General features: G+C 53.6%; 3 protein-coding genes across 4 annotated transcripts in view; all 3 read right to left on the bottom strand.

Moving 5' to 3' along the window:
- RPS4X (ribosomal protein S4 X-linked) overlaps window positions 1-124 on the bottom strand; it is a 4,524-nt gene extending 4,400 nt beyond the window's left edge. The window contains exon 1 of the mRNA XM_026039035.1: window positions 95-124. Coding sequence (XP_025894820.1) covers window positions 95-124 — 30 coding nt within the window. The remainder of the gene's footprint in view (window positions 1-94) is intronic.
- Window positions 125-946: 822 nt separating this feature from the next.
- CITED1 (Cbp/p300 interacting transactivator with Glu/Asp rich carboxy-terminal domain 1) lies at window positions 947-1,363 on the bottom strand. The gene has a single exon (XM_026039036.1). It carries the CDS (start codon window positions 1,361-1,363, stop codon window positions 947-949), a length of 417 nt encoding a protein of 138 aa, XP_025894821.1.
- A 1,735-nt stretch (window positions 1,364-3,098) lies between these two features.
- Window positions 3,099-24,741, bottom strand: HDAC8 (histone deacetylase 8). 2 transcript variants are annotated; one of them, XM_026039132.1, is made up of 11 exons: window positions 24,625-24,741; window positions 24,403-24,455; window positions 23,644-23,774; window positions 22,261-22,402; window positions 18,168-18,280; window positions 17,012-17,089; window positions 16,380-16,488; window positions 11,670-11,842; window positions 10,832-10,926; window positions 4,624-4,729; window positions 3,099-3,603 (listed from the first exon to the last, which is right to left on the bottom strand). In XM_026039132.1, the coding sequence occupies exons 1-11, from the start codon at window positions 24,703-24,705 to the stop codon at window positions 3,581-3,583; spliced, it is 1,104 nt and encodes a 367-aa protein (XP_025894917.1). In that variant the 5' UTR covers window positions 24,706-24,741; the 3' UTR covers window positions 3,099-3,580. The 2 variants fall into 2 exon arrangements, with proteins under 2 accessions (XP_025894917.1, XP_025894918.1); XM_026039133.1 differs by lacking the exon at window positions 3,099-3,603 and having other exon boundaries at window positions 4,668-4,729; window positions 10,832-10,930.
- Between the last annotated feature and the right edge of the window lie 308 nt (window positions 24,742-25,049).

Raw genomic sequence — 25,049 nt, forward strand, 5'->3', positions numbered from 1 at the left:
CGCGCGCGCGCCCCGCCGCGGCGCCCCCTGCCGGCCGGAGGGCCGCGCAACACCCGCCACGCCGCCCGGCTCTCATTGGGGCACCGCAATTAACGGGGGGGAGAGGGGGGCCGCTCAGCCCCATCCCAGCCCCATCCCATTCCAGCCCCATCCCAGTCCCATCCCATCCCAGCCCCATCCCGGCCCCGTCCCGCCTGCGCGCCCCGCTGTGCCCCCTCGGCCCCCTGCACAGCCCGGGCCGGGAGCCGCCTCAGGGCGCTGATCCGGGGGGGCCCGCGGGGCTCCCCGCACCCCGGCCCCGCAGGGAGCCCCGTGCAGCCCCGGGGCCCTCGGCACGAGCCGCGGTCCGGGCAAGGGCAAGGGCRGAGCGGCCCCTCCGCGGTGCCGGGYAGGGCTGCAGCCCYGGGGCTCCGCGCTCCTGGATGCGGGTCCCCGCAGCGGCTCTGCCAGACGGGATGGGGCAGGTGGCACGATGGGGACAGACAGCGGGAATATCCCCCACATGAGAGGTCGGCAGGAGGGAAGGAGGCAGGGGCTGCACCCTCCTCCTGCCCTAACTTGTTCCCAAAGACCTGYCACCCCCAGGATCCCTGGGCAGGGAGCAGGACGGGGCCCCAGGGCCTCCCGACGTCCCCCCATGCGGAGCACAGAGTCCTGTCCAGCACAGCAGACACGGGCAGCACAGGCAGGACATTTCCTTCAGGGTTTTATTGAGCAGCCACCGGCCCCACAAACCGGCCTCTCGAACTGTGTCCAGCCCTGAGGGGAGCCCCTTGCCCCCGGCTCCGACACCGGCCCCACTCAGGGCTCCGTCCCTGTCCCGGCGCTCGTCCCCGCTGGGCACCCAGGCACAGCTCCGCACCCAGGSCAGGGGCTGGGCAGCGCGGAAGGGGCCGCCCGTGGGGACCCGGCCAGGGCCTCGACAGCCGCCCCCGCGTCCCCCCGATCAGTAGGCGGCCGGGAAGTCGGCGGCGAAGTCGAACTCGTTGTGGCYGAGCCACAGCTCCGGCAGCTCGCGGGCCCTGTCGAGGCCCAGCTCCACCACGAGCGCCGTGAGCACCTCCTCGTCCACGGGGTCCCAGTCCATGAGGCCGGCGCCGGGCGGGGGGCCGTGGGGCTGAGCCCCACGGGCCCAGGGGGTCCGCGAGCCGGGCGCCGCCAGGGCGCTGCGGTACTGGCTGTTGAGTCTCTGCAGGTGCCTGCTGGCCAGGAGATGGGGGCCGGGCGGCAGGCCCACGGAGGCGGCCGTGGCCGGCATGGCCGCGGCGCCGCTGCCGTGCGTCCCGCCGCCCGCCTCGCCGCCGTCGCGGTACTGCAGGACGGTCCCGGCGTCGCCGTCCTTCACGGGCAGCAGGGAGCTCATGGCATCGCCGGGGCTGCGGGGCACGGGCACGGCGGCGGCTCCGCTCCCCTCGGCTGCGCTGCGCCCGCCCCGTCGGCGCCGCCGCCTCCTTTATAGCGGCCGGGCCGCGGGACGCGCCAGGCGGGCGGGACGGGACGGGGCGGCCCCGCCTCCCTCCCCCGGGCCCGCCCCGGCCCCCCCATCCATGCGGGAAGCGCCVTGTGTGCTGGACACCCCTCCTGCTCCCCCGCAGAAGGGGCGCGGTGGTGACAGGGCTGGCGAGGCGACCAGGTTTTGCCCGCCACCCGGGGGGCACAGGGACCGGGAGCTCTGTGCGGGGGCCGGGGTCCCCCCCTCCCCAGCTCCCGCGTCCCCTCTGCCCTCTTCACCAAGCTGAGCCCCGACACCCCCAGCAGCCGGGGAGGTGACAGTGAGCACAGGGGTGGCTTTGTCCCCATCCCAAGCTTCCCCCGCCACCCCCAGGCAGGTGGTCCTGGTGTGTTTGGGTGCCAGATGTCCCCCATCTCCGACCCAGTTCTGTCCAGCTCCTTTTCACTGCGGTTCCTCGTCTAACGCTAGTACAGCCCCATCTGCTAGACGTTAGGCTGCTTCCTCCTCGTTTATTTGTTTCTTTTTCCAAGTTTTTGGTTAGTTTTGAGTCTTGGTTCCTTTCTCTCAGGGAGCAGCTGGGGAAGGAGAGGAGCCACGGGGGGCGCCCAGGCTTGGGGGAGATGCGGGGGCCACCTGGGACTGCGCCCATACCCTAGGCCCCCAACCTTGCCCCCAGCCCCAGTTCGGAGCACAGGCTCCAACCCCTCTGCGTGCAGGTGACTTTGGGGTGGCCCAGCTCTCCGTCACTGCACCGCTACCCAAACAAGTGCCCAGGRCTTTCTGCAGCCACTGCCGGCCCCGGGCAGCCTCAGGGACACTGGGAAACCCAGATCCGCTTTTCTTCTCTCTCTTAAAGCACCACATCTCCCAGCGGGATGAGGAGCCACCTCCAGCAGTGACGGGGCAGCCCGAACCCAGAGCGAGCATCCTGCGGGAAAGCGGGAAGAGCCAGGGGGTCACCGGTCAGCGCGCAGGGACGTGGGAGCCGCGTCCAGCTGAGCTCCGTCCCTGCTGTATTTCCTGTTTGCAGCAGAAGTGAAAAACAAGGGATCAAAACAAAGCCGGGCCAGGCCAGGAGGCCCTTGGTCTCGCTATTTATTCCAGCAAAAGCTAATTAAAGCAACCGGAAATTTGCTTTCCCATATCCATTAAGGCATTTTTTAAAAATGATATAAATAAAAGCCCTGTGGACCAGGTGAATGAGGGGACAAGGCCAGCCAAGGCCTCAGTCCCCGGCCCGGCCTGGCTGGTGCCAGGAGGGATCTGCCTCAGGACCGGCCTCGCGCAGGATTTTGGCGACTCACCAGTCCCCACAAGTGCCCTGTGCTGCTCTATGTTGGCAGAGCCAGAAGGGATGGTCACAAACCTACGTGCAGCTCTCCCGAGCTGAGGGACTGCAGCAAGCAGGGTGCTGGCCGGGCTCCTTCCACTCCAGCCATGAGGGTGCTACCATCGTCCCGTGGTGCCCACGTTGCACGGGAAAACGTGGAGGAACGTCAGGGAGATGGGTGGTGGAAGCCTGACCGCCCTCTGTACTGCCCCACTTCCAGAGAGCTCGTGGGACCTGCCCAAACCGCCCCACGGAAGGTGCTGGACAAGAGCTCCTCGAAGGCAAGGGGAACACAAGAGGAGCAAGGGCATGGGTAGTTCAAGTATTTTATTTGTATAAAAATGCCCAACAGTTTAAAAACTCAACGGCTGTGACTTCTTGGCTGGCCCTCAGCACCTCTGTCCGGGCGGGCGCCTCGGAGGCGTCGTGYGAAGGCCGCGGTCCTGCCAGGCAGGCAACGAGGTAAAAGCTGGTGCTGCTGCCAGGGCCCAGCTGTGGAGGGGCTGCAGCTCTGAGCTCTCAAAACCCATTAAACCCAGTGGGGAGAATAAAACTCTGTGTTATTTAAAAAGGAAAGAGAAGGGAGCAAGTGCTGGGTGGACGCAGGAAGGCTGGAGCTGTGAGGCCCACGTGCTCCTGCCTGCACAGGGCCACGGCACTCGGCAACTTGTTTAGAAGAGAAAAATCAACTGAGCCACCAAGGGCAAGTCCCCCGCAGCCCTGCTCCCCGCTGCCAGAAACAGCGACGTCTTCAACACCAGGGATGCGCTCAGGGATGCTCTGGCTTCCCTGCTCCGCTAAACAACATGCTTCAGGTTCCCTGGAAACAGAAAGAGACGGARAAGATGTTTCCACTGAGGCTTAACCCGTGATCCATCATGTGTTAGCTCAACCTGGGGGTGGCTGAACTGTAGAGGCCTCTTCTCCCAGTACCTCCCACTGGGAAGGACAGGGAGAGGCCCTCGATTTGCAGGTACCCAAGGGATGGGGCTGAGCCTTGCAGCCGAGACCCGAGACYGCAGCAATTTTAGGGTTTTTTTTTTCTTAATTTTCTTAATAAGCCAAYAGAAGCACAGCCCAAGCCATTATCCGATACACTGTGGACAGCAGTCCCTATGCTGGGAAGATTTCATAAAAACTGGCTTTAATTTGGGATGTCTGCATGCCAAAGGCTTAAAACAGTTTGGGCACGTGGCTCCTATTAAATCAGTCCGTTCCCGAGGACTCATTCTGTGCAGTGCAAAGCGTGGCAYTCAGGACAGCCCAGACTTGCCAGAGAGCCCATCTCATCCGGGCTCCACTTGCTGCCTGCGGCTTTCCCAAGCGCTGCCATATGTGGCCAGGCAGAGGGTGAGGGCTTCCTGGTATCTTGTTCTTGTCATCTCTTCTGTCACCCCCTGCCTTCCTTGATGGACTTCACGAGCTGGTGTGGGCAGAAAGGATGAACAAGACTGCCAGAGTGGCTTGAAGTCTTCTTCCATCCCCTGGGTTGCCCACAGGAGTATTAATTCCAAAATATTGACAGCAAACCACAAAACAGGAGATCCCAGAACAAATGCATGCTCTCTGGATACTGCCACYGTGCCAGCCTGTTCCACCACATCTTGCAGATGGTGAAAATAGATCCCTTGTAAAAATCGGAACAACTTCAAAAGACTTTTAGCTCCTTTGTGTTTTGTTTCCTTTCTCAAAGTTGGTGAATGTGAAAGTCTTGCTAAGTGTGTGACACATGGAGCTTACATTGCCAATTGCACCCGAGAAGCTTCAGGGTACTTGGTATAACGTTATTACAAGCTGGTGCCCCTGAACCAGCAGGGCTGTCTTGGGGTGGACAACTCACCTTTGATAGAATTGAGGATCTCTTGAATTCTCTGCGGCTCATTGCGGTCTGGTCTGCAGCTCGGTGTGATCTCCAGCACGTAATCCGGACCGTACTCCGTGAAAAACTGCAGGAAGAAGAGAGGAGAGGCAAAAGAGAGGTCTCCGGCGGGCAGAGGCTGCAGGATGGCTCCTCACGGGTACCTGTTTGTAAAAGGGAAAAGCATTTTCTCCTTGTGAGGGGGAACACGGAGTTCAGCTATGTCAAAGCCGGGCTCCTGCAGTGCCTCTGCCCACTCAGTGTTAGCAACTGCTACCACTGGGCAGTATCTGCTGGGGAGGCTGTGCCTTCCAGCGCCTGGAAGATGCAAAATCAGAGCTCCTCAGCGCTACAGTGTGTGTCCATCCAGGCTGACTGCTGGAACCGCGTGGCCAAGGCTCACCAAGATCCACAGCACCTCTGCACAGTCACATACAATCCCCTCTGTTATCACTAGCAGTCTTTTTTCATCAGCAAGCGGCACAGATTGTGCACTATTCCCTTTGTAGCGAGTCGTTCATTTAATTTGACCTAGGCTATCGATACCATCAGGATGAGCCTCCCTGCATCTCCCAAACCGAGGCGGCAGGATGCTGCATTCTGTTTTGATTGCTTTTAGTTGATYAAAGAACTGCAGGGACTATTCACAGCAGAGAGGCAGGGAGGGAGCCAGGGCTGGTCTGAACAGGAGGCTGAGGGGCCGCAACAAACATTTAGCTGTTGCAGGGAAAAATATATTTTCATTGGTGAAAAAAATGCTGATTTGCAGAGATGAAAAAAAGGGGCTTAGAGCCAAGGCTGAAAGGAAAAGCTAAAAATTCCTACCTGAATAAGCAGCTCACCTGGACATGTACCACCTCTCCCTTTTAAAACTTACACAAGCTGAAACAACAAATGAGAGGCTCAAAAGTGACTGGCTGCTGCTAAGCCTTTGCACAGACTCCTTGGAGTTGAAGTTTAAGCGAGAGGGATGCATCCTTGGGACTGCAAATGCCTTCCCTCCCATGAGATGGGTATCCTGGAGAAAGCAGCAATGCCCGAAGTAGTTGTGTAACTGCTGACTGTTTTGATGATCTGAGAGAGGGTGACAGCAAAGGTTCAAGAGATGGGAACAAGGACTGACCATAGGGAACAAAGTGTTGAAGGAAGAATCGAGCAGGTGCAAAGGCCAGGAAAGGAGTGAGAGACAGAAAAGGCAAAGAGGAGAAATTTAAAAATCGGGCAGAAGTAATCATGTCTTTAAATGAGAAGGGTATTTTCTTGCGAGCAGCTCCAGATCTGACAAATACGCCAAGAGCAAATAAATAAACAAATAAATAAGCTATCTTATAAAAGTCTAAAATTGCCCTCCTCATTTCAGTACCGATCCGAAGAGACCTGCTAAACCTGGCTGAAAGGCAGAGAAATACCCTGAGTGCCAAGCAGACGTGGCACTTCATGGTGATGTGCTTCAGCAGKGCCTGGTCCCAGCCAGGAGCTCCAGCAGCTTCCCTGGAGCTCTGGGTTTGTATGGCAGGAAAGCGGCGCCTGGACCGTGGTCAGGCGGATCCCACTCAGGAAGTCGGAGCCGAACGCAAAGAGGTGCCCAGCCTGACAGCTCCACTTCCAGGTTCCATGTTAATCAGAATAGGAATTCCTATTTAAAGCAGAGGAAATAAGGGATCAGGAAGTACCAACCTTTGTTTCTGTGCCTAGGCACTGATAAGCTATTAAATCACTAGCGGTTCTTTGCCAGAAGCAGCAGAATAAACCTGGGAATATGACAAACAGCCACCAGCTCCGTGCCCGCACACACGGGACATACTGTTTCCCTTCAGGTTATCTCGTAGCTGTGCAAATATTTCACTCCATGTGCCCACTAGAGTCCCAGCCAATTTCCCACCATCGGGACGTTTTTATTTTCAAGTCCATTTCCACCAGCTCACCCCACACATGCTAAGCTGCCCTTGCAGCACCACGCAGGCAGCCTGGATTGTGTCAGGGAAGTTAGAGGGCAAAAACGGGTAGGTCGGAAGGACTCCCCACACATGCAAAACCATCAGCAGGAGCTACCCTGGGATTTTCTCTCTGGAGGCTCTGCAAGATTCATGCAAGATGATAATGTCCCATTCTCAACTGCAAAAGAGCAGGAAGCAGGCAGCCCCTCAAAGCACTGCTGYGGAACCTGCATTAAGATGAGGAACTACATTATCTTGTACCTGGTATATTCAGAGGAGGAAAAAAATGTGGTGAATATACCCTGCTGCAGTCTTCTCCTACCAGAGGTTCAGGCACAGACCTAAGTCGCTGCAAGAAAGGGGGTGTGAAGCACCCGGAGAAATCACTTATGGTTTTGCTACACAGCTGCACTGCTTCCCATTTGACTTGAAAATATGAAAACAAATTAAACACCCAAAGACACCATTTCCAACTCAAATGAGAAAGGGCTGGGAAGCTTTTATGATGGAAGGCAGGATGGCAAGAATCAAATGTGCACGCTGCAAAAGGAGCTGCTGGAGTCCCAGATCGCAGGGTCTAGGTCCTGAGAACAAGGTGAGTGTCACCTGACTGGATAACACTGGGAATACTGGGACAAAACCAAACGGAGGGACCTAACCAAAAACCTGGGCACGTCCTGTTATGGAAATAGCTTTGAAAGGAGAATTTTCCTAAAGGAAGTGGTGGAAGCCCAACCATTATCTAAACCCAGATAAAGCCCTAGAGCATAAACAAAAGGGAATGTTCTGCACTGGGTGCCAGTTGACTTTGGAGAGGGAGCTCTGATATCTTAAAGCCATTATTTTTTCCATGTCTGGCTTTCATGAGCCTGCTTTTTTATCTCTTTTTTTTTTCTTTAATTCATTTCTTTTTAAAATAGAAGTCCTGGTAACTGACCCCAACCCAGCACGTATCATTACGGGTATCTTTCAACAATCCTCCCATCAAAATAAATAAATAAAATAATATTCTTGATACAGTAAAGCTTACATGCTGTAATACACAGGATGGGTAGAACTGGCAGAAATAACCTACCCCAAAGTTCCTCAATGTTGAATTGTGCTAGGCAGGCAGAAAGCTCAGAAGATGCAGGCCAACACTGCTGCACATATGTAAAATCCATCCATAAGATTGCTATAGTTGTCTTCACTTGAAATCTCAGTGCTACAGACACTCTTATTGCACTGGACCCGCTGTCCTCATTCTCTGGAGTGGATCAACCTGCTCCAGGGAGCTCAGGGGGAGRACGATGCAATATCCTATTTCTTTTGAATAGGGCATATTTTGCAAAACACCTGGAAGTGGCAATGGGGAAAACTCCTGGGATAAGCATTCGTAACAAATTAAGYAGTGGTGGCTTCAAAGAAAACAAGGACATTCCCCACGGAGTGCACAGCTAAGCTGAGGAGTGCTTGGCCAAAGGACACAGTAATTACTAAAAGCAATTCAAACAAAACACTGGACAAAATCACCGAAGAAATGCCATGAAGAACTTCCAGATTCAGAGACAGCAGGATATTTCTTGGCCATAATTCACTGAAAGCTGGAAGAGTATCCTGAGAACCTCTATTTGCACTGATGTTTGTACTCTCTCTGCATCTGCTCTTGGCCACTGATAAAGGAGGAGACTAAACAAACACTTTTCTGGACAGCACTTCTCACTTGACATGGCAAAGGAGGTCCAGCCCTCCCCACTGTATGTCCATACTATTTAAGAACATCCCAATGAAACAAGGGGTAAAAAGTATGAAAAGACCACTGCTTGTAGGGCAGGGCAAAAGGATCTCACCAAGGGAGGCTCAACTCCACTTCTCAGTTCTCTTGGGTTTTGCTGGAGAGCTTGKGCTTCTTGAGCAGCCCCGAGGATGCTCCTGTGGGAGCTGCAGCAGCAGGAACCAAGTGCTTCTTGTTCCCTCAACAGGGCCCAGCTGTGCTCCTCCTGCTCCTAACCCTCCTGGGGTTCCTCGGAGAGGGGAACAAGCCGGGGCAGTTCAGGAACGGGACCCTGAGCACTCTGCAGTACCTCAGCAGGGCTGCAGCTTACCTCTTTGATCCCTGCCCATATAAAGAGCATAAAAAAAACTGAAGAGGGAAGACCTCCACAAACCTGCRCAGGGGTACTCGGTCTGCCCCGGGATCTCCTCCCACAGCAGCAGTGCCCTCCATCACTACCCGCTGTGCCAGGCACTGCCTGGCAGTGCATCTCCCTTCCCCCAAGSACTATGCTCAAGCACGGCCCTGCGAGCGCTGTTTCACGGTCCCAAATCCCGCGCTCGCTGCAGCCTGGCCCGCTGCAGCCTTGCTGCTGCCTGCACGCAGGCAGCTGATGCAGCCCCGGGTTCCTGCGAGCGCAGCCAGAGCACATGACCCCACGGAGCTGAAATCTCCCCAGGYGGGTGCAAAACAGAGCTACTTTTAATCCTTTCCTGGTAAACCTCCAAGAGGACAGYGAGAAGCAGCACATCAGCCCCAAGGTCGCAGCTGAGAGCGGGTCCCTCTCTCTGCTAGGTGGGCCCGGGCCCCTCAGGCCGCCTTGCTTACACTGTGTGCTCACAAAGCAAGGATGCTCAGCTCCCTGCCTCTTCCTCAGYCRGGAAACCCCAGAGCACCGAACCCTTCAYAAAGATCCAAAGCACTTAGGAGGCTCCATAAGGTCATTCAAAGAACCACGTACTCCACCTGAATCTGGACGGCAGGTGACCAGATRTTACTTCAACCCGGAGTGCTTCAGTGCACAGGGTTTGTCACTGTGCTCCATGTAGTAACATGAGAGCAAACACCAGCCACTTTACCTGCTGCTCGTTGGGCCAGGCTTCCCAGGGTCGGGGCAAGCTGCCAACACAGCCCTTCAGCTGCCAACAGAGCCCTTCAGCAGGGAAAGTTCAGACATCTCGGTTTCAATGCAAATGACCTTGCAGCATCCAGTATGAAAGCATTAGAGGGACCTTTACTCCTGGCTAAGTAAATATTATGTTCAGCATTATGAAATGATCCGGTTTAGGAGGAGAGAGAGGGAGCAGATAGTTGCATCAAAGTTATATTAAAGAAAACAAACAGAATCCTTCAATGATCTTCAAGACAGTTGGTTTCAGAAAATGTTGATCTTGGTTCTAGTTCAAAAGCCAAAACATAGACCTGATGGGACCTTCTGATGGGAAGAGGCAAGAATACAGATTTAAAATTGATAAAGGAAATCCTTTGAAAAGCTGTGAGCCTTGGCCTGTGGCTCTGGGCTTTGGGACACTTGATACAAACTGCTTAATACATTTCAAAACAGGATTATACATTGATATGAGAAAGAGCATCTGGAGCTATTAGCGAGCCTAGAAATTAGGCTCTTGGTTTCCTGCTAGAGGACACGAGCCAATGTCCAGCTAGTGAAGACAAAAATTTCACACCGATGTGAAGATGCACAACTTCCTTACTGGGCAGCAGGGCCACAATGACCATCAGCAGGCAGAGACATGCGGGTGGCACCTGGTTCTTGCCTTGCTCCATTGCTGAGGATCTGCACAGGCCACAGAGAGCTGAGGTGACTCCACACACAGTGGGATGCACTGTAACTCCCACATCTCCCTTCCAGCTGCAAATCAGCTCTCAAGAGGCTCTGCAGAGAATGGTAAGGGAATGTACCTGTCCACAGGAACACTCTTCCCAGTGCCTTTTTATTAGCAGCTCATCAGCAGCTCAAAGCCAGGGAACATATATCCATTTTTTTCTACTACACAAGGAGCAGAAAGTTGTAGGAACAGCAATATGGGCACGGAGCCTTTTGTGATAGCTCATATAAACAGCCCTTTGCCTTTGGAAGACTCCTCGTCAGTGAAGCTTCAAAGTTGCACCTGGTGCTTTCTGCGAGCAGACGAAAGCAGGGCTAAAATGTAAAGTTTTGAGAAAGGTCTGTCCTTTCCCTTGCAAAAGTATGTGCACATCCTGAAGAGCTCTTTGAGCCAACAGGTGACCCCCCCCCATTCCCACCCCCTCTGCAATTACGTGAGGCTCTGAAGTCGATTGGCTTCTGAGAGGCCTCGCAAAGAGACGCAGAGGGTCTCGGGTTTGGGGAACAAGCAGCCACTATGTTGCTGGGACAGTGCAGTATTGTTCCTGGAGGGCCTCTCAACAACCCAGCATTGAGCGGTGAGGATGCGGCTCAGATTAGGTGGAATGAGTTAGCGCTCTCGCAGGGAGAAGGGAGGGATTGTCCAAGCCTTACCTCATGATCGGGGATCTCGGAGGCCAGCGTTCTCCCAAGGATGATCCCGGTCAAGTACGTCCAGCAACGAGCTGTGTTGGCAAGGTTGTAGCCTCCTGTCTCCAGCAAGAATTGAGATGTTGGAAGGGGAAAGGGGAGAGAGGRGGAGAGGTTTTACTAGAAGGAACAAATGGTGAGGGTAAAACTAGCAGCTCGCACGATAAAGGTGCTTGTTTCACCCACCCAAGCCGTGCACACAATTGATCTGAGATCTCAGGCTAAGAGCTGGGAGGCTCTGCCCAACAGAGAGGCTTTTATTGAAGTACTGGGTAGCCAGAGGCTTGCACTGTGCTCTCCCTATGGGACAAGCTGCTGACACAGGCAGGTCAAATACAGCTTCCACTGGGTGGCAAGAGCCCTGCTGCACCATGCAGGCAGCCAGCCCTTTTCCCAAGCCCCTGCCTGAATCCAAAGACATCATTCAGTGCCAGACGCCCACAGTAGGTTTGGGAACAGTGCTCACTTTTAAGGAGAAGCCCTGCAGAGCTTCTGATGACCAGAAGCCCTGATGAGCAGAGCTGGGACCCAAGGATGGCACCTAGAAGCCATGATCAGAGCTCACCAGGTTTAAAAACCTCTGCTCTCCTCAAGAGGAGCTAAGCAACCTTTAGCTCGGGATCTTGGGGCACTGAGATTTGGACCTGATGACTGCCAGGGCCTCGTGTTGTGTAAAATTGGCACTGCATCAGCTGTAGTGCCYTCCTCATGATGACAACACGAGCCACCCTTCTAGAGCCCAAAGCTCAGGTGGGTTTGCAGTCTGCTCCCTCAGGAAGCCCGAAGCTCTGCGCGTGCTCACCTCCTCCCAGGACGAGCGTGGCCAGCTGCCACTGCAGCACGTACTTGAGGCACTTGCCCACTCCCTCGGGCGTCATGTTGAAAGAGCACATGGGGTCTCCAGCTATGGTGTCCGCCCCCAGCTGCAGCACGACGGCATCTGGGTTGAAGGCAGCATAGACCTCCTTGAGCACGCTGCGGGGAGAAGAGCTGGGCTGCACCACAAGCACCCACATCAAATGGATGCTGCTGCCCTTCCACGCACTGCCCTGCTCAGTTCTGGGGTGGCCAGGACCTGCCCACCTTCCAGAACGCCGGGATGGAGGTTGTTCTGGGTGTCCAGTGCCTGAACAGACCAAGGTCCGGCTGAYAGGCCTGTTGTTCCCCAGATCCTCCATCCAGCCCCTCTTGTAGACAAGTGTCACACTGGCCTGTCTCCTGTTGTCTGGGACCTCTCCTGTTGACCAGGACCACTCACAGATGACGCGGAGCGGCTTGGCAAGCACTTCCACCCGCTCCCTCATAACCCTCAGGTGGATCCCATCTGGTCCCATAGACCTGTGGGTGTCCAAGTGGAGGAGCAGGTCACTGACTCTTTCCTCCTGAATTACGGGGGGTTTATTCTGCTCTCCACAGGCATTTTCCAGCTCAGGAGGCCAAGTCCCTTGCTGAGGTCAGTGTGTGCACACAAGCAAGGGATGTGTGCTGCGTTTCCTCCTCTGCTCACGTAGCCCTCCCACCCCAAGGCCCACCTAGTGCTGCTCTCTCTTGGAGCAAGGAGGACCAAAACTCACTCGGACATATATAAACTGCTTCCAGCCACTCTGAACTAAGCCTTGAGCCAAGACTTCTTAGTATTTCTCAGCAAGATCTCCCAGCAAGGACAGAGAAGGGTCTTTCAGGACATCCCTGCAAGCTTTTCTTGGCTGCATTAGGAGTTTAAAACCAAGTTTGCTGCCTCCCAGGGCTTTTCATCTTCAAAGCACATCACAGATATTACCCAAATGAAAAAAATCTCCCTGATGTGACTGCATTTGCCTGTAACTCCCGGGACCTCCATTAATGCAGGAAGATAGTTTGGCCCCCTTCTCGCTCTGCACTGTGCTCAGGCAGAGAGCAAGTGCTCCTGGTGTTCTGGSAAGTCAGAAGGGCTTTTCTGCAGTCTCAGCTCCTACCCATTTTCTACAGGCTAAAAGTTTGACCTGACAATAAAGCTAAACTGATGGTGCATCAACAGTCCCACCCATGCTTCCCATGCTCTTGCTTCTGCTTCAGCTGCTCCCCCAGTTTGAGCAGCACCCCGGTAAGAGCTGCTCACCAGGGTCAGGGTTCTCCTGAGTGCACAACCTGGCCAGGCTCATTGCAGTGCAGGTGAGCCCAGCAGTTCCTCTCCTCAGGGCTGCACCCAAGGCAGAGCTCTGCTGCGGCCCGCGGAGCGGACACGAGCAGGGCAGATGCTGCCTGCTTTCCAGACCTCCCCAAGATTCGTCTTTCAGCAGCATCCAATTCACTCCCCCTCAGGTTCCCAAGGACAACAGGAAATGGCTGCAAAGAAGTGGCCTTTTGTCAACCACAGAGAAACAGCTGAAAGACTCAAGGGCAAGGGGGAGGAGGTAAGAAAAAGGGCTTCTGCAGCTTCAAGCAAACCCTGAGCGGTGGTCGAGCTCTCTTGGCCTTGGTGGGATTGCTGCTGGAAGAGCAGCAGTGCTGCTCAACGCTTCCTCGCAGCGTGCGGAGATGATTGTCAGCCCAGCAGAATGGGGAAAGGCTCCCCAAATCAGAGGCTTTCATCTACTTGGGTAGACAGGGTGCCTGAGCACTGGCATGCGTTGGCTGCAGGGGTTGTGGGCTTTCCATCCTTGGAGATGCTCAAAAGCCACCTGGACACGGTCCTGGCCAGTCTGCTCTGGGTGATCTGGYTTAAGCAGAGGGCCTGGAGGGCTCATGGTACTACTGCAGTTTCCCTTATTCTAGCCTTCCTTCTGCAAGTGGGAAACCTAGACTTGAAGGGGAGAAAAAAAAGGCAAATAAAGTCTGGGATTCCCAGCCTGGGTCTCATCTACAGGATCTGCAAGAGGCACTGAAAAAGCCAGCTGCCTTTCAGGAGTCTGAAAGGTGAGATCCACCTGCAGAGATCCATGTTGCTGCCAGGATGCTGCCGGTGCCCATCGGATCAGATACGGGGGAACTGGCTCTGCTTGTGGGCATCACATCTCAGAGCAACCAGCACCACCAGGCTGGGCCACCACTCGGGTCTCTGCCTGCTGAGATACACATCCAGTCCCAGCCATCCCTCCTTCACTGTGTAACTACCGAAAATACACTGCAAATACAGAAATAACAGCATCTTGCTCGGCTGCATGCAAGGCACACCAAAGCACTGGGGCTACAAAGGTTCTGCCTGCTTTCTTTGGAAGGAACTTACATTTCTATCTTGTTTCTCCACTGAAAAATGGCCACAACCCAACCTCCAGATAAGCAGATTTTTGTCACGCAGCTCAGCCTGCCCTAGCTAACGTCAAATCCCCCCSCTACATCCACATCTATGCACAGCATTAACACACTGGGTGTGCATCAGTTACMATAACACAAGCAAACACTGGTCAGATATATATCTTTTTTAACATTACAGACAGAATCAGAAGAGAAATAGATGATTCTGTGATCTCATCCTGGTAGAATTAAGTGCCAGTCTGCAATATAAAATGTTACCTAATTTAAAATACCTCAGATTTCTCTTTGTCTTTTGAATGTCTCTGGGTTATTTCTTGTTTTAACTTTCTGCACTTATAATAATGTTTCTCACATGCGGCACCTTTCTTTCTTTTGAGCTTCAAAAGATTAATATCSAGATTCCAGGTAAGTGTACTGACATACCGGCAGAATGGATTTGATTTATTAATTTGGGCATTTTTTGGAAGGTGATCAAACAAGTGAGTCATTCTGGATATTCTTACTATGAGCCAGACCCTCATAACTTTCCTTTTGATGGAGAAGCTACGTGAGCAGCTTGGTTCCCCGAGGGCTGTGAGTGGAAACACGCGTGGGCTGCAGCTCTTGCCCCCTGCAGCAGCTCAGCACCCAGGGCTGCTGCTGCCAACCCTGCCCCAGCTTGCAGGCTTTGTGTCTCACGCTGCCTTTGCCTTCAAACGTTTAAAGATACGTCAGACCTTCCAGGAAATAATATAAAAAACGTCACACTTTGCCCCTCTTCCACACACAGCAGCTATTATTAACACTGTATTTTAATTGGAGCCTGAGTCACTTGCTCTGCAGAAACAATAGGCTCTTATACACGGGTCATACCACCSAGAAGCAGGACAGGAGCTTATCTGCTACAACAAAAGCAATCAAACACAAGCAGGGTAATTTATGGAGAGGCAAGTTCAAAGGGCACGTGCTCCAAGACCCCATGAGCAAACTCCCTCTTTATTTATGTCACTGAGCTGCAGTGGTTAAGTCTCCATAGGGAGAAGGGAAGCAGTTGTCCTCAAGACACAGGGAGAGGGAACAGTTTTGCCTCATGTTTCCCTGGCTTCTTGTTCTGGCAACGCCTGAGCTGATAGGACCTGCACAAAGAAGAAAGGGCTGCCAAGGAGCAGGTCTCCTCTCACCAGTAGGGGACACTGAGGAGAAGAATACATGGAAATGCTCTGCACAGGGTGTAATGGACCTACCAATAYCCGTGTCAGAGGAGGTCACCAGCTCCAATTCCAATCCAGCTTTGGAAAGCATGGGCAATTTGAGCTTGTGATCATCCTCTGGCATGAACTGGGCGAGATACYCATGATCACAAGTATGACCACCTCCTGGCCAGGACACAACCCTTCCTGTTTGCCCATGAGTTGCAGAACTGATTTTCAGATGTTTTATTGATACGCAGCTTGAAAGCTATGGTAGGACCTGTGCAGACAACTACGAACGTTTGCAACAGGCTAGTCCTGACCGAGCTCCTAATTGCCCGTTTGGCTCCTAAAGCTGCCCTGCCTCTTGGAAATACAACTCCCAGCAGAAAAAGGGCCGCTACGTCATGAGCAGACAGTGCCACTGCCCTATAGATCCCGAGCAGTGATAGCCCTCAGGTGCTACGGTTAAGAGATGGACGTGCTACCACATCCTGCAGTCCTCAGCTAATGTTAACCCCCCTCCCAGAAAAGGGCAAACCAAGCAGCTCAGCTTCAGCATGGACAGGAGTTTGTGAGATATGTCACCCATCAAGTGGTGGAGGGGTCTGCCAAGAGGCAGGTCTGTCACCGACAGACAAGGCTTCAGCCTTTCATTCTTCTGGGACAGACAAAAGGTGCTTTGAAAACATTTGTAGCTCAGCCCCAAGCATGTGTCTCACGATGGTTAGGAGTTCAGAGCACTTATTTGAAAAAAAAAGTGCCCAGCCAGGAGTACAGAGGTGGCCAGCCAAGAGTCCAAGTGAAGAGTACATTTCCCTTCTCAATCCCTTCTTAAACACACAAGTCTGACCCATAGCAAGGAGACCTTCCCTCCCACGACAAAGGCCTCTGTATATTCAGTTCGCCCAAGGATTTGGATGAGATCTCTGAAATGTCTGAGGATTATCTGTGTTCACTGTAATCAAAAACTGTAACAGGGGAAAGGACAAACCCTAACCTACAGGAAAGATTTTAATTAAAAACAGTAAATAAATAAATAATGCTGTGCAGTCTCTGTTCTCTAAAAATCCCTTGAAAACAAACTGCATCAGAGCAAGAGAGCTTACGTTTCACAGATCTGGTAATACTTCTCATCCTGGATGCCATCTTGAATAGGCACATTCACGCTGTAATAGCGACCTTTCCCCAGGCCAACATCTGTCACGTCACCAGTGCCTGCAGAACAGAAGCATCTCACAGTTAGTTTAGGCAGAAAASGGATCAGCTGCAAGAGACAGAAGCTTGGGATGTCTCACATGAGAACAGGTGGCCAGGGCTTGGTCTGCTGGTGGCCCCCTTGTCATCTCCAACAAGGAAGAGCTTRGATGCACCTGGTTCTAGTTGTCTGTCCTATCCCATAAGAAGCTTTCAAGTATTGCATGCTCAGGCTTTCAAGGGAGCTCTGACTGATGGCAGAAACTACATCACCCAGAGAAAGGCTGACACAGGCAAGGGACCATGGCAGCCCAGAAGGGGCTCTTGGACTCTGGGCATCAACCATCMTCTAGCTGGGAGAGTTCAGAGACCATCATTTTTTAAGAGCAAAAGATGGTCCTATGGTCAAGGGACAGGCCAAGAACCAATGTCCTGGAGAGAAAGGCTGTGAGGAACCTCTGCTGAGCCGARGGATGAGAGCTCCTTTCCCTGGTGCCTTGTCAGTGATGTGTAAACCAAACTAACCCAAACAAGTTCAACTTGCCTGGAAAAAATCCGGGTGAAAACTTGTGCAGAGAAACAGTCATGACTTTCGAAGTGAAACTAAAGGCATCTTCCACACCTACGGAAAGCGGGAAGAGAGGAAACATTCATGGATCTTTCAGGTAAGTGGCAGAGACCAAACACCCAAATGAGCCGCTCAACAAGCAAGGGGCAATGAGGGGAGCAGGAATGCAACTAATGAAACAGAAAACCACATGTGGCCCAATAAATCTATTCTTAATAAGTGGAGATCTACATTCAGATGCAGCAGAGGTCACAACTGAAATGAATTTGGCAGCTCTCATGCTAACCATAACTGAATGGATCACAATACCTCAGGGCAGTGCCCGTGTTAGCAGCCCTGGGAGGCTGAGGCAGGAGCTGAGGACGGCTGCCGTGACCAGGGCTTGGCTCTCATTAGAGCCAGAGCTACCAGGCTCCCTTGCTTGTTCTCAGCACTGCTGCAATTCAACACAGCTTTGGGTTTTTTTTCTGTTTTTCTTTTTTTCTAAAAGACATATTAAAATACCAAGGGTAAGGATAGGAAAAGAAATATTGGGTGAATTTAACAGAAAACAAATGAGTGTGTGTGGGGTGGAATGGAGCAAAATGAAACACGACATAAAACTTAAGAAAGYAAGAAGTGTTAAATGGTGTTGAAATAGTGTTCCTGGAGCAAAGAGCAGCTTCAGCAAGGCCCGCTCTGCCTCTAGCTTTATAGCATCAAGCCTTCTTTTAAGAGCATCATTTATTACCAACTGCTTCCCTCTTGCAATCYTGTCCTGGTGACAATAAGCAATTAATCATCATCACTGGATAGGAGACAAGGGGCTGGGAGAGATCCTCTTGCTGGAGAGCCTCTGACAGAGGCAATTAGCACACACCATCAATGCAGTTTGTCACTTCAGATACCAGACTGCTGCCCAGAACATCCTTGGGAGAGGGCAGGATACTTCAGTAACGCCAAGCCAACAAGCTGGCTTATCTATAATCTGGGACAAGGTAGAAGGGGATTGAGGGAATCTGCTTGCACTGAACAGAGATAAAGCCACTGTTGTTGCAGCAGATAAACTCCACTGCACAGACAGGCTTGCACCTCTGCTGCTCCTCCCTCAGTCTGTGCTGCTCTGCTCCTTGCAGCCTGCTCTGGGCCTTACCATCCCCATGATGCAAATCCAAGTCGATATAAAGGACACGGTCAAACTTCTGGCGCAGGCGCAGGATGCCCAGGACAGCGTCGTTCAGGTAGCAGAAGCCAGAAGCTTCATCTCTGTGAAAAGCAAAGGTCAGGAGGCYGAACATGACCACCACGGCCAGCATTCCCCTCGCCTTTGCCACCCCACGGCAGGGAGCAGAGGACACGCAGCTCTGCTGAGGCTCAGCAGCTGCCAAGGGACGGGTCAGCAGCAGCAAGGATCAGAGCACAGGACACACGCAGCTCACGCTGGTCCCTGCCAAGGYGAGGGCTCCCCAGCAGCCAGCCCTGCTGAGGAGAGGCTCTGCAAGGCCTCTCTGCCCACTGCACAAGCCAAACCCCAGCTTCCTGCAGCTGAAGTACTTCCAAGCAATCCAGGGCCACTAGAAATGCCAAGGCTGCTTTCCTCTGTCTCAGCCCCATTGTGGCAACAGGACAGACCCCAGTGGAGCCCCAGATGGTCATTTTGAGTGAGTCTCCTAGCCAACCCACAGCTGCTCAGTTTGGCTCACAGCTCCTGGAAGGCAGCGTCAAGGCAGCGGGAGGAAACACCGATACTTTGCTGCTCCCTTCTACAGTACGTGAATTTTAAGCTTCTGCCCAAACCACATTCTCCTTCCTCCAGAGGAAAATAAAACRCACCAAGGCTCTATACGAAGCCTCTCACGGCACCAGTCTTGGGCTCAGTCAGAGGAGAGTCCCCAGCAGCTAAACAGAGRACCAAATATTGCACAAAACCCATCATCCTTGGCTTGCATCATGGAGCAGCTACCACACTCTGGTGCCAAAGGAACATTTATTGATCCTTACTCTAGACTTGCTCTGAAGCCAAGTCCCTGGTCACCACTTGCCATCAGACCATAGTCTGGGTTCAGGCACATGGTGAAAAGCCACCTACCCAACACAGCTTTRCAAGCTACCATCCCAAAGCCAAATTCCACGGGCATCATTAGGCCAGCCCCAGATGGCCCATTTAAGCCAAAACCTTTTCGTTTGTAACAGGAGGGCATCAGCTCCTCTTTGCAAAGCTCCAATCACTCCACAGTTCAAAAGGTGTCTCTTGACTTTCAGCCACTCTGCACGATTCCCTGCTCCTCCCATGCCCAGATACAGCAGAACTGCAGTTCCTGACACTCTCKGCAGATGTCTTCGAGCACAGATTCTTTCCAGGGATGTGCTGGCTCTTTTGATTCACAGTGACGCTGAAAACAGGGTTGTTAACAGGTATCCCAGGAATCTTTCTTATCTGCAGTTATGCTCTATATTCCTCCCCTTCCCCATAAGGAAGCCAAAAATCTAGACCCAGTCTCTACAGGCTGAGGGATTTAACTCCCTTGATGCCTCTGGAAACTGAGCCTCTCACCTAAGCCAGGACTTGCTGCAGCCAGGACCAAGAGTGGAAGTTTCTGGGAGACAGAGCTAGTGCAGACGAGGCCAAAGAGATGCAGCCTTGCATAAAATGAGGGAGACCAGCCAGGAAACATCTGCTCTCAGCATGAAAAACAAGGCAGGGAGGCACCGCACACATCCTTTTGGAGTGAGGTTTCCGGAGGATTTGCCTGGGGAAAGAAGAGCCAAGGAGTCCCTGCTCACACCTAAGCACAGCATTGTGGGGCCCTGTGACACTCTCCTCACACTGTCACATGTCACCTCCTTCAGCCTSAAGGCCAAGCAGGCTGGGACATCTCCCTGGACAGAGGCTGGCCAGCTCTGGAGCTGCAGCTTTGGGCCAGCACTTGGGGTTTCTGCTCCTAGGTTCATGGCAGGGACAAGCCTCGAGCGGCACTGCCAGCAGGGAGGGCAGCCCCACATCACAGACGGCAGCAGCTCCTCGTCTCAGCCTCTGCCTCAAATGTATCCTAATAAACTGGGAATTTCAGATACCCACTGTAGCATGGGTATCATTTCCATCTTGAGGATCTTGGGAAGTCATTAAACCTTCTCTCCCTGCCACCCACACCAGCTCTGTGTAGACCAAAAGACGTATATTTAGAGCACACGTAACAACTCCAGGTCTTGAATAAACTCACGTGMGTAAATGCTCACCCTCAAGGTGGAAAAAAAGAGAAGCAACTTACAAAACACCACTTAGTGATGAGGGATATTTACTGYTCTGCAGAACAGCAGAGCACCTCATCACCTCCAGCAGTTGTGATCACTGCCTGGGCATGTCCCGACAAGACACCACCACTCTCTGCTTGGCTCTCCCACAGGAGCCCGGTCGCTCAACTGCTTCTTGCTGGGTCTCAAATTGCCAAACACAAGACAAAGAGGCACTTTCAGAGCTCCAGGAGCTTCCTCGGCTGCTGATGCTCTGTCAGGGAAGCAGGGAGGTACCAAAGGTGGCTACTTGAGGARTGATTTTGATGGCGATGCTGAAAGAGAGGGAGGAAAGCACGTGCCTCCAAAGAGGCAGCTGGAATTCAAAGCCCAGGAGGAGGGGAATTACTGAGAGACTAGCAGCTATTGGAGCCAGAAACATTAAACAGGGCAAAGATGTAACCTGCAGAATATTCAAACCTGTTATTTTTAATAAAAAGAGAAGGGAGGGGGAGCTCTGCATTACGAACAACTAGATTTTAACCGATCTGTAAAATACAGTGATTCAGATTAAGAAGTTGCATAGATTTGGGCAGAGACGTCATCTGAGAGTCAGCAAAATCAGAAAGCAAGGGGCACCACCTGCACTTTGCAATGGAAGGCAGTGGATGGAAGGTGCAACAAGACTGCTGACATGAATGTGCTCATGCCGAGCTGCACTGCATTCCACAGGGGAGTCTTCTCCCAACTACAGGGTTATGCACACAAGTCTGGTGGCAGTCARGCACCAAACACTCCACAAGGCCCCAAAAATAAAGCTGAAAGGGCACAACTTCATTCTGCTGGCGTCTGTGTGGCAAAATATCCCCTCGTTTCTGAGGATGCACCTAATAAACAGCATGACCTGAGGACTGCCACGAGATGCGAGTACCAGCACCTCTCACACCCCCTGAGCCGAATGAGAACAGAACAGTTCACAACAGGTTCTTGGTCCATACCCCATCCCACAGGGAACTGCACCCAGGACAAAGCAGTCCTCTCTGTGCCATGCAAGACTTTTGAAGGGTTCTGCCAATAAATGCAAACTGTGGGGGCCTTTGGTATGAATAAAAATAGTTCACAACATGCTTCAAACAGCTCCTAAATGCGGCACAGGACTCTTCAGCCTAGAAGAGAGATGACTCACGATGGATATGACAAAGGTTTGAAATACCATGAACAGCACGGGGAAGGCTCGGAGGGAACAAACACGCATTCTGCCTCGCTGCAGGAGAGGGAGGAGGCGTGCAGTTAAGCTCGCAGCTGACAGGTTGAAAGCAAACAAAAGGGAATATGAAGCTTACTGACACCACAGGGCTCTGTGCGACAAGAAGTCATGAGTACAGTGATTTAGAAACAAGTGTTTTCAGCCCTGAAGAACTACAGTGCTCAGGGACAAAATTTCTACCTCCTCCACTGCTGTTCTGGAGGTTTAACTATTGAGAGCAGAGTTCAGAGCAAAGAGCCACTCTTAGARCAGCGGGCTTAGAACAGCGGGAAAAATATAGAGGTCAGTGTTGCACTCTTTTACTCCTCTTAAGAAACCAAAAAAGAAAAAAAAAGCCACAAAAGACACAAAAGACAAACAATCCCATTCTTTTCTGTATTTGAAGTAATATCCCTCAATTACTCTTCCTCATTCCTTCTTCTATGCACCACAAAGTGCTTGGCCAAATTAATTCTCCCTTGGCCCTCAGGCAATTAGCAGGTATCGCTGGATGGAGGGCTCAAGAAACCGTTGAATATGACTACCCGAGAGCCACATTTCAGTCCATGATAGGATCAGTGCTGGACATAAACCAGCAGGTGCTCAGGTCTCTGCCCACACCAGGACCTTTGCTCTCTACCTCCTTCTTCCCACCTTCCTCTCTCTTCTGCTCAATCACTTCACCCTGAGGCTTCCTGGGGCAGAGCTGGGAGCTAAGAGGGTCAGACACCAGGTGAAAAGAATGGAAGGGAAGAGATTGTTTTCTTACTTCTTTGCATGATGCCACCCTCCAGGCCAGTTAATCGCTACCTTGCACTTGCCGTCCAGCAGGCACTGGGCTGCCGTGATGGTGGCTCCTCCTACAGCTGCTGCGTAGTCAAAGATCCCTTCGGTAGCGGGGCAGTCATAACCTACAGGCGAGAACCAGGGCATCAGACACAGGTGCCCATTCCCGCCAGGAGAAGCAGGTCCCCTTTGCTTGGAGCTACCAGGCCGCAAGCCCAGCTCTAACTTTGTTTGGAGCACATGGGATGGACGGCACAAGGTCTCCACAGCAGATACCACATTTGGACGCATGCAGCAGATCCAGGTGCTGCAGGTAGTACAGATAAATATGTCAGCAATTAAAATGTTTTCTTGTGCTCAAAGAACTCTCAGAAAGGTCTTGAGCCAACTTCTAATACATATGCAAGGCCTGCTTGGATCCCAACATCAACCTTGCAGAAAAGAATACCTGCTGCTTTGGCTAGTCTCAACACAGCAACTGAGGTACCTTGTCCTTCTAGAAATGAGATGCCCACAAGGAAGACCGGCCTTCTCACAGCATCCCTATGGCGGCCTCCTTGGAGCCATCCCCCAGCTCAGCTGAAGCCCAGGGCTGCAGCCAAGGAGCAGCAAAAGGCTCTGGCTCCGGGCCCTGCAGAGCTGCACCCAGCAGCACGAGGGGAGCCTCTGCCGGCCACACGGAACATATGGGTCGCTGCTTCCAGATGGAAGCAGGATGCCTGGCTACACCGGATCAGGCTGATCCTCTTTGAGACCCCACCGGGTTCCCACAGTTTGAGGCCTGTAGCTCTATAGCGAGCGTTTCCAAAGASTCAGAAAATGTCTGTGTCACCATTTGTTTAGATATAAGGCAACAAAATTCAATTCAGCTGCGAAACACAAACTTTTCATCTGCCTGTTCTGGATCACCGTGCTCTCACCATGTTCRTAGTCTCCAAGTGAAGCCACGTCCCTCTCCTGGACACTAACCCTGCAATCTCACCTTCGCAACCCAAGAGCCAACTTCAGCTCATTCTGCCTAAAGCAGCCCCGGCAAAAAGGTTTCTAGACCTGATACACAGTTGATTTCTCATGGAAGAAATGAGAATTCCATTCTCATGGAGGTGAAGTAAGAACTCAGCTGCCCACTGGTTCTGCAGGTGCTAGAGGAGGGATTTCTTTAGTCAGTAGGAAGCAATTAAGCATCTTGTTCAGGCAATTAATGCACACCGGAACAAAACAGTTAGTGAACAGTTCTCAAAGCCAAAAGGCACTAAAGTAAATCAAGAAACATTGAAGAGAGAAAGCTCTCTCCAGCCAACATGCAAAGCTTTAGGCTGAAAACGAGCYGAGCACCTTCCCTTCCCGCACCGCCAGAGGCTCTTACCAAGCCCATACTCCACGGACTCGGGGTGGTCGTCGTCTCCCTCCTCGCTGACCTTCTGCAGGTGCTGCAGGTAGGCGTCCGTGTGGAAGCTCGCCATCTCCTCCATGGAAGCCACTTTGGGCTTGACTATCCTGGCCGGAGAGGGCAAGGAGGGCAGTCAGCACAGGAGACACCGGGATATCGCCAGGAYCACTACACAGCAGCCCAAGATCCTTTTAAGATGATATGAGACACTATGCAAGGTATCTATACTATGTGAGGCCTTTCTCTCCCCCTTCCCAGTTTCTAGAGCCTAACGGGGGACTAAGGACTCGTTGCTCCTCTTCATCAAACTTGGCTTTCAGCATCACCTCTCCTGCAGAGCCTCAAGAGCCCGCCAAGAGTCTCCCAAAACCCAAGGCAAAGCAGGAGGATCTCTCCCTGCCCCAGCGCCGTTGCGGGGAGCCAGAGCAGCGCCAGCTGGGAGGGCTTCTCCCGGGGGGGGGCTTCTCCCGGGGGGGGCTTCTCCCGGGGGGGGGCTTCTCCCGGGGGGGGCTTCTCCGCCACCGGCACCGAGAGGTGCGGAGCCCCGCGCCACACGGGACGGGCGATCTCGACGCGGCACCTGCCCCACTCGCCGTCACCCCGCGCGCTCAGCGGAGCGGGCGGCCTCTCCTGCTCCGAGCAGCCCCGCGAACCCCCGCACAGGCCCAGCGGCTGCTCAGCACCGGGCGCGACCCGCACGGAACGGACCGGGACCGGGACCGGCGCGCCGCTCACCTCATCTGGTCCAGCAGGGAATACGCCTCGATCAGCGAATGCACCATGCTGGCCTAAAGGGGAGAAGCAGCAGGGTCAGCGCCGCTACGGGCCGAGGCGACACCGGAGCGCGCGGCACCGGCGAGCGAACGGGGCCGGTGCCCGGGCCCGGGCCCGCGCCCGCCCCGGGCGGCCTCGCCTCGCCTCGCCTCCCGCCCCGTCCCGTCCCGCCGCGGCGCTGACCCGCTTGGGCACTTTGCAGAGGGAGTCGCACAGGGCCACGTACTCGGCGCTGTGCACGTACACGGGCGGCGGCGCCGCCATGACGGCACCGAGCGCCGCCCGCCCGCGCGGGGCACGCCGGGACCGGTAGTGCCGCCGCCGCCGCGCGCGGGGCRCGCTGGGAGTTGTAGTCCACAGGGGGCTTTTTGGGGGTTCCCCCCTCCCGCCCGGGGCCGCCCCGTGGCCGGCAGGACCCGGCCCTTGCTGGGCAGGGAGCCGTTAGCTGCAGCTTCCCGCCGCMATCATCACCCCCGACTGCGTGTGGGGTTTTTGTATCATTTTTATTACAAAAGAACGAGAAAAAAACAAACCCGAGGCCCGCGTGGATRGTGTTGCGCCCCCCTCCTAAAGACAAGGGCCCGGGGCCGGTGCCGGGGGCCGGTGCA

This window comes from Nothoprocta perdicaria, unplaced genomic scaffold (genome assembly GCF_003342845.1).
Source record: "Nothoprocta perdicaria isolate Ctin4 unplaced genomic scaffold, notPer1 scaffold_22, whole genome shotgun sequence".
Taxonomy (NCBI): Eukaryota; Metazoa; Chordata; class Aves; order Tinamiformes; family Tinamidae; genus Nothoprocta; species Nothoprocta perdicaria.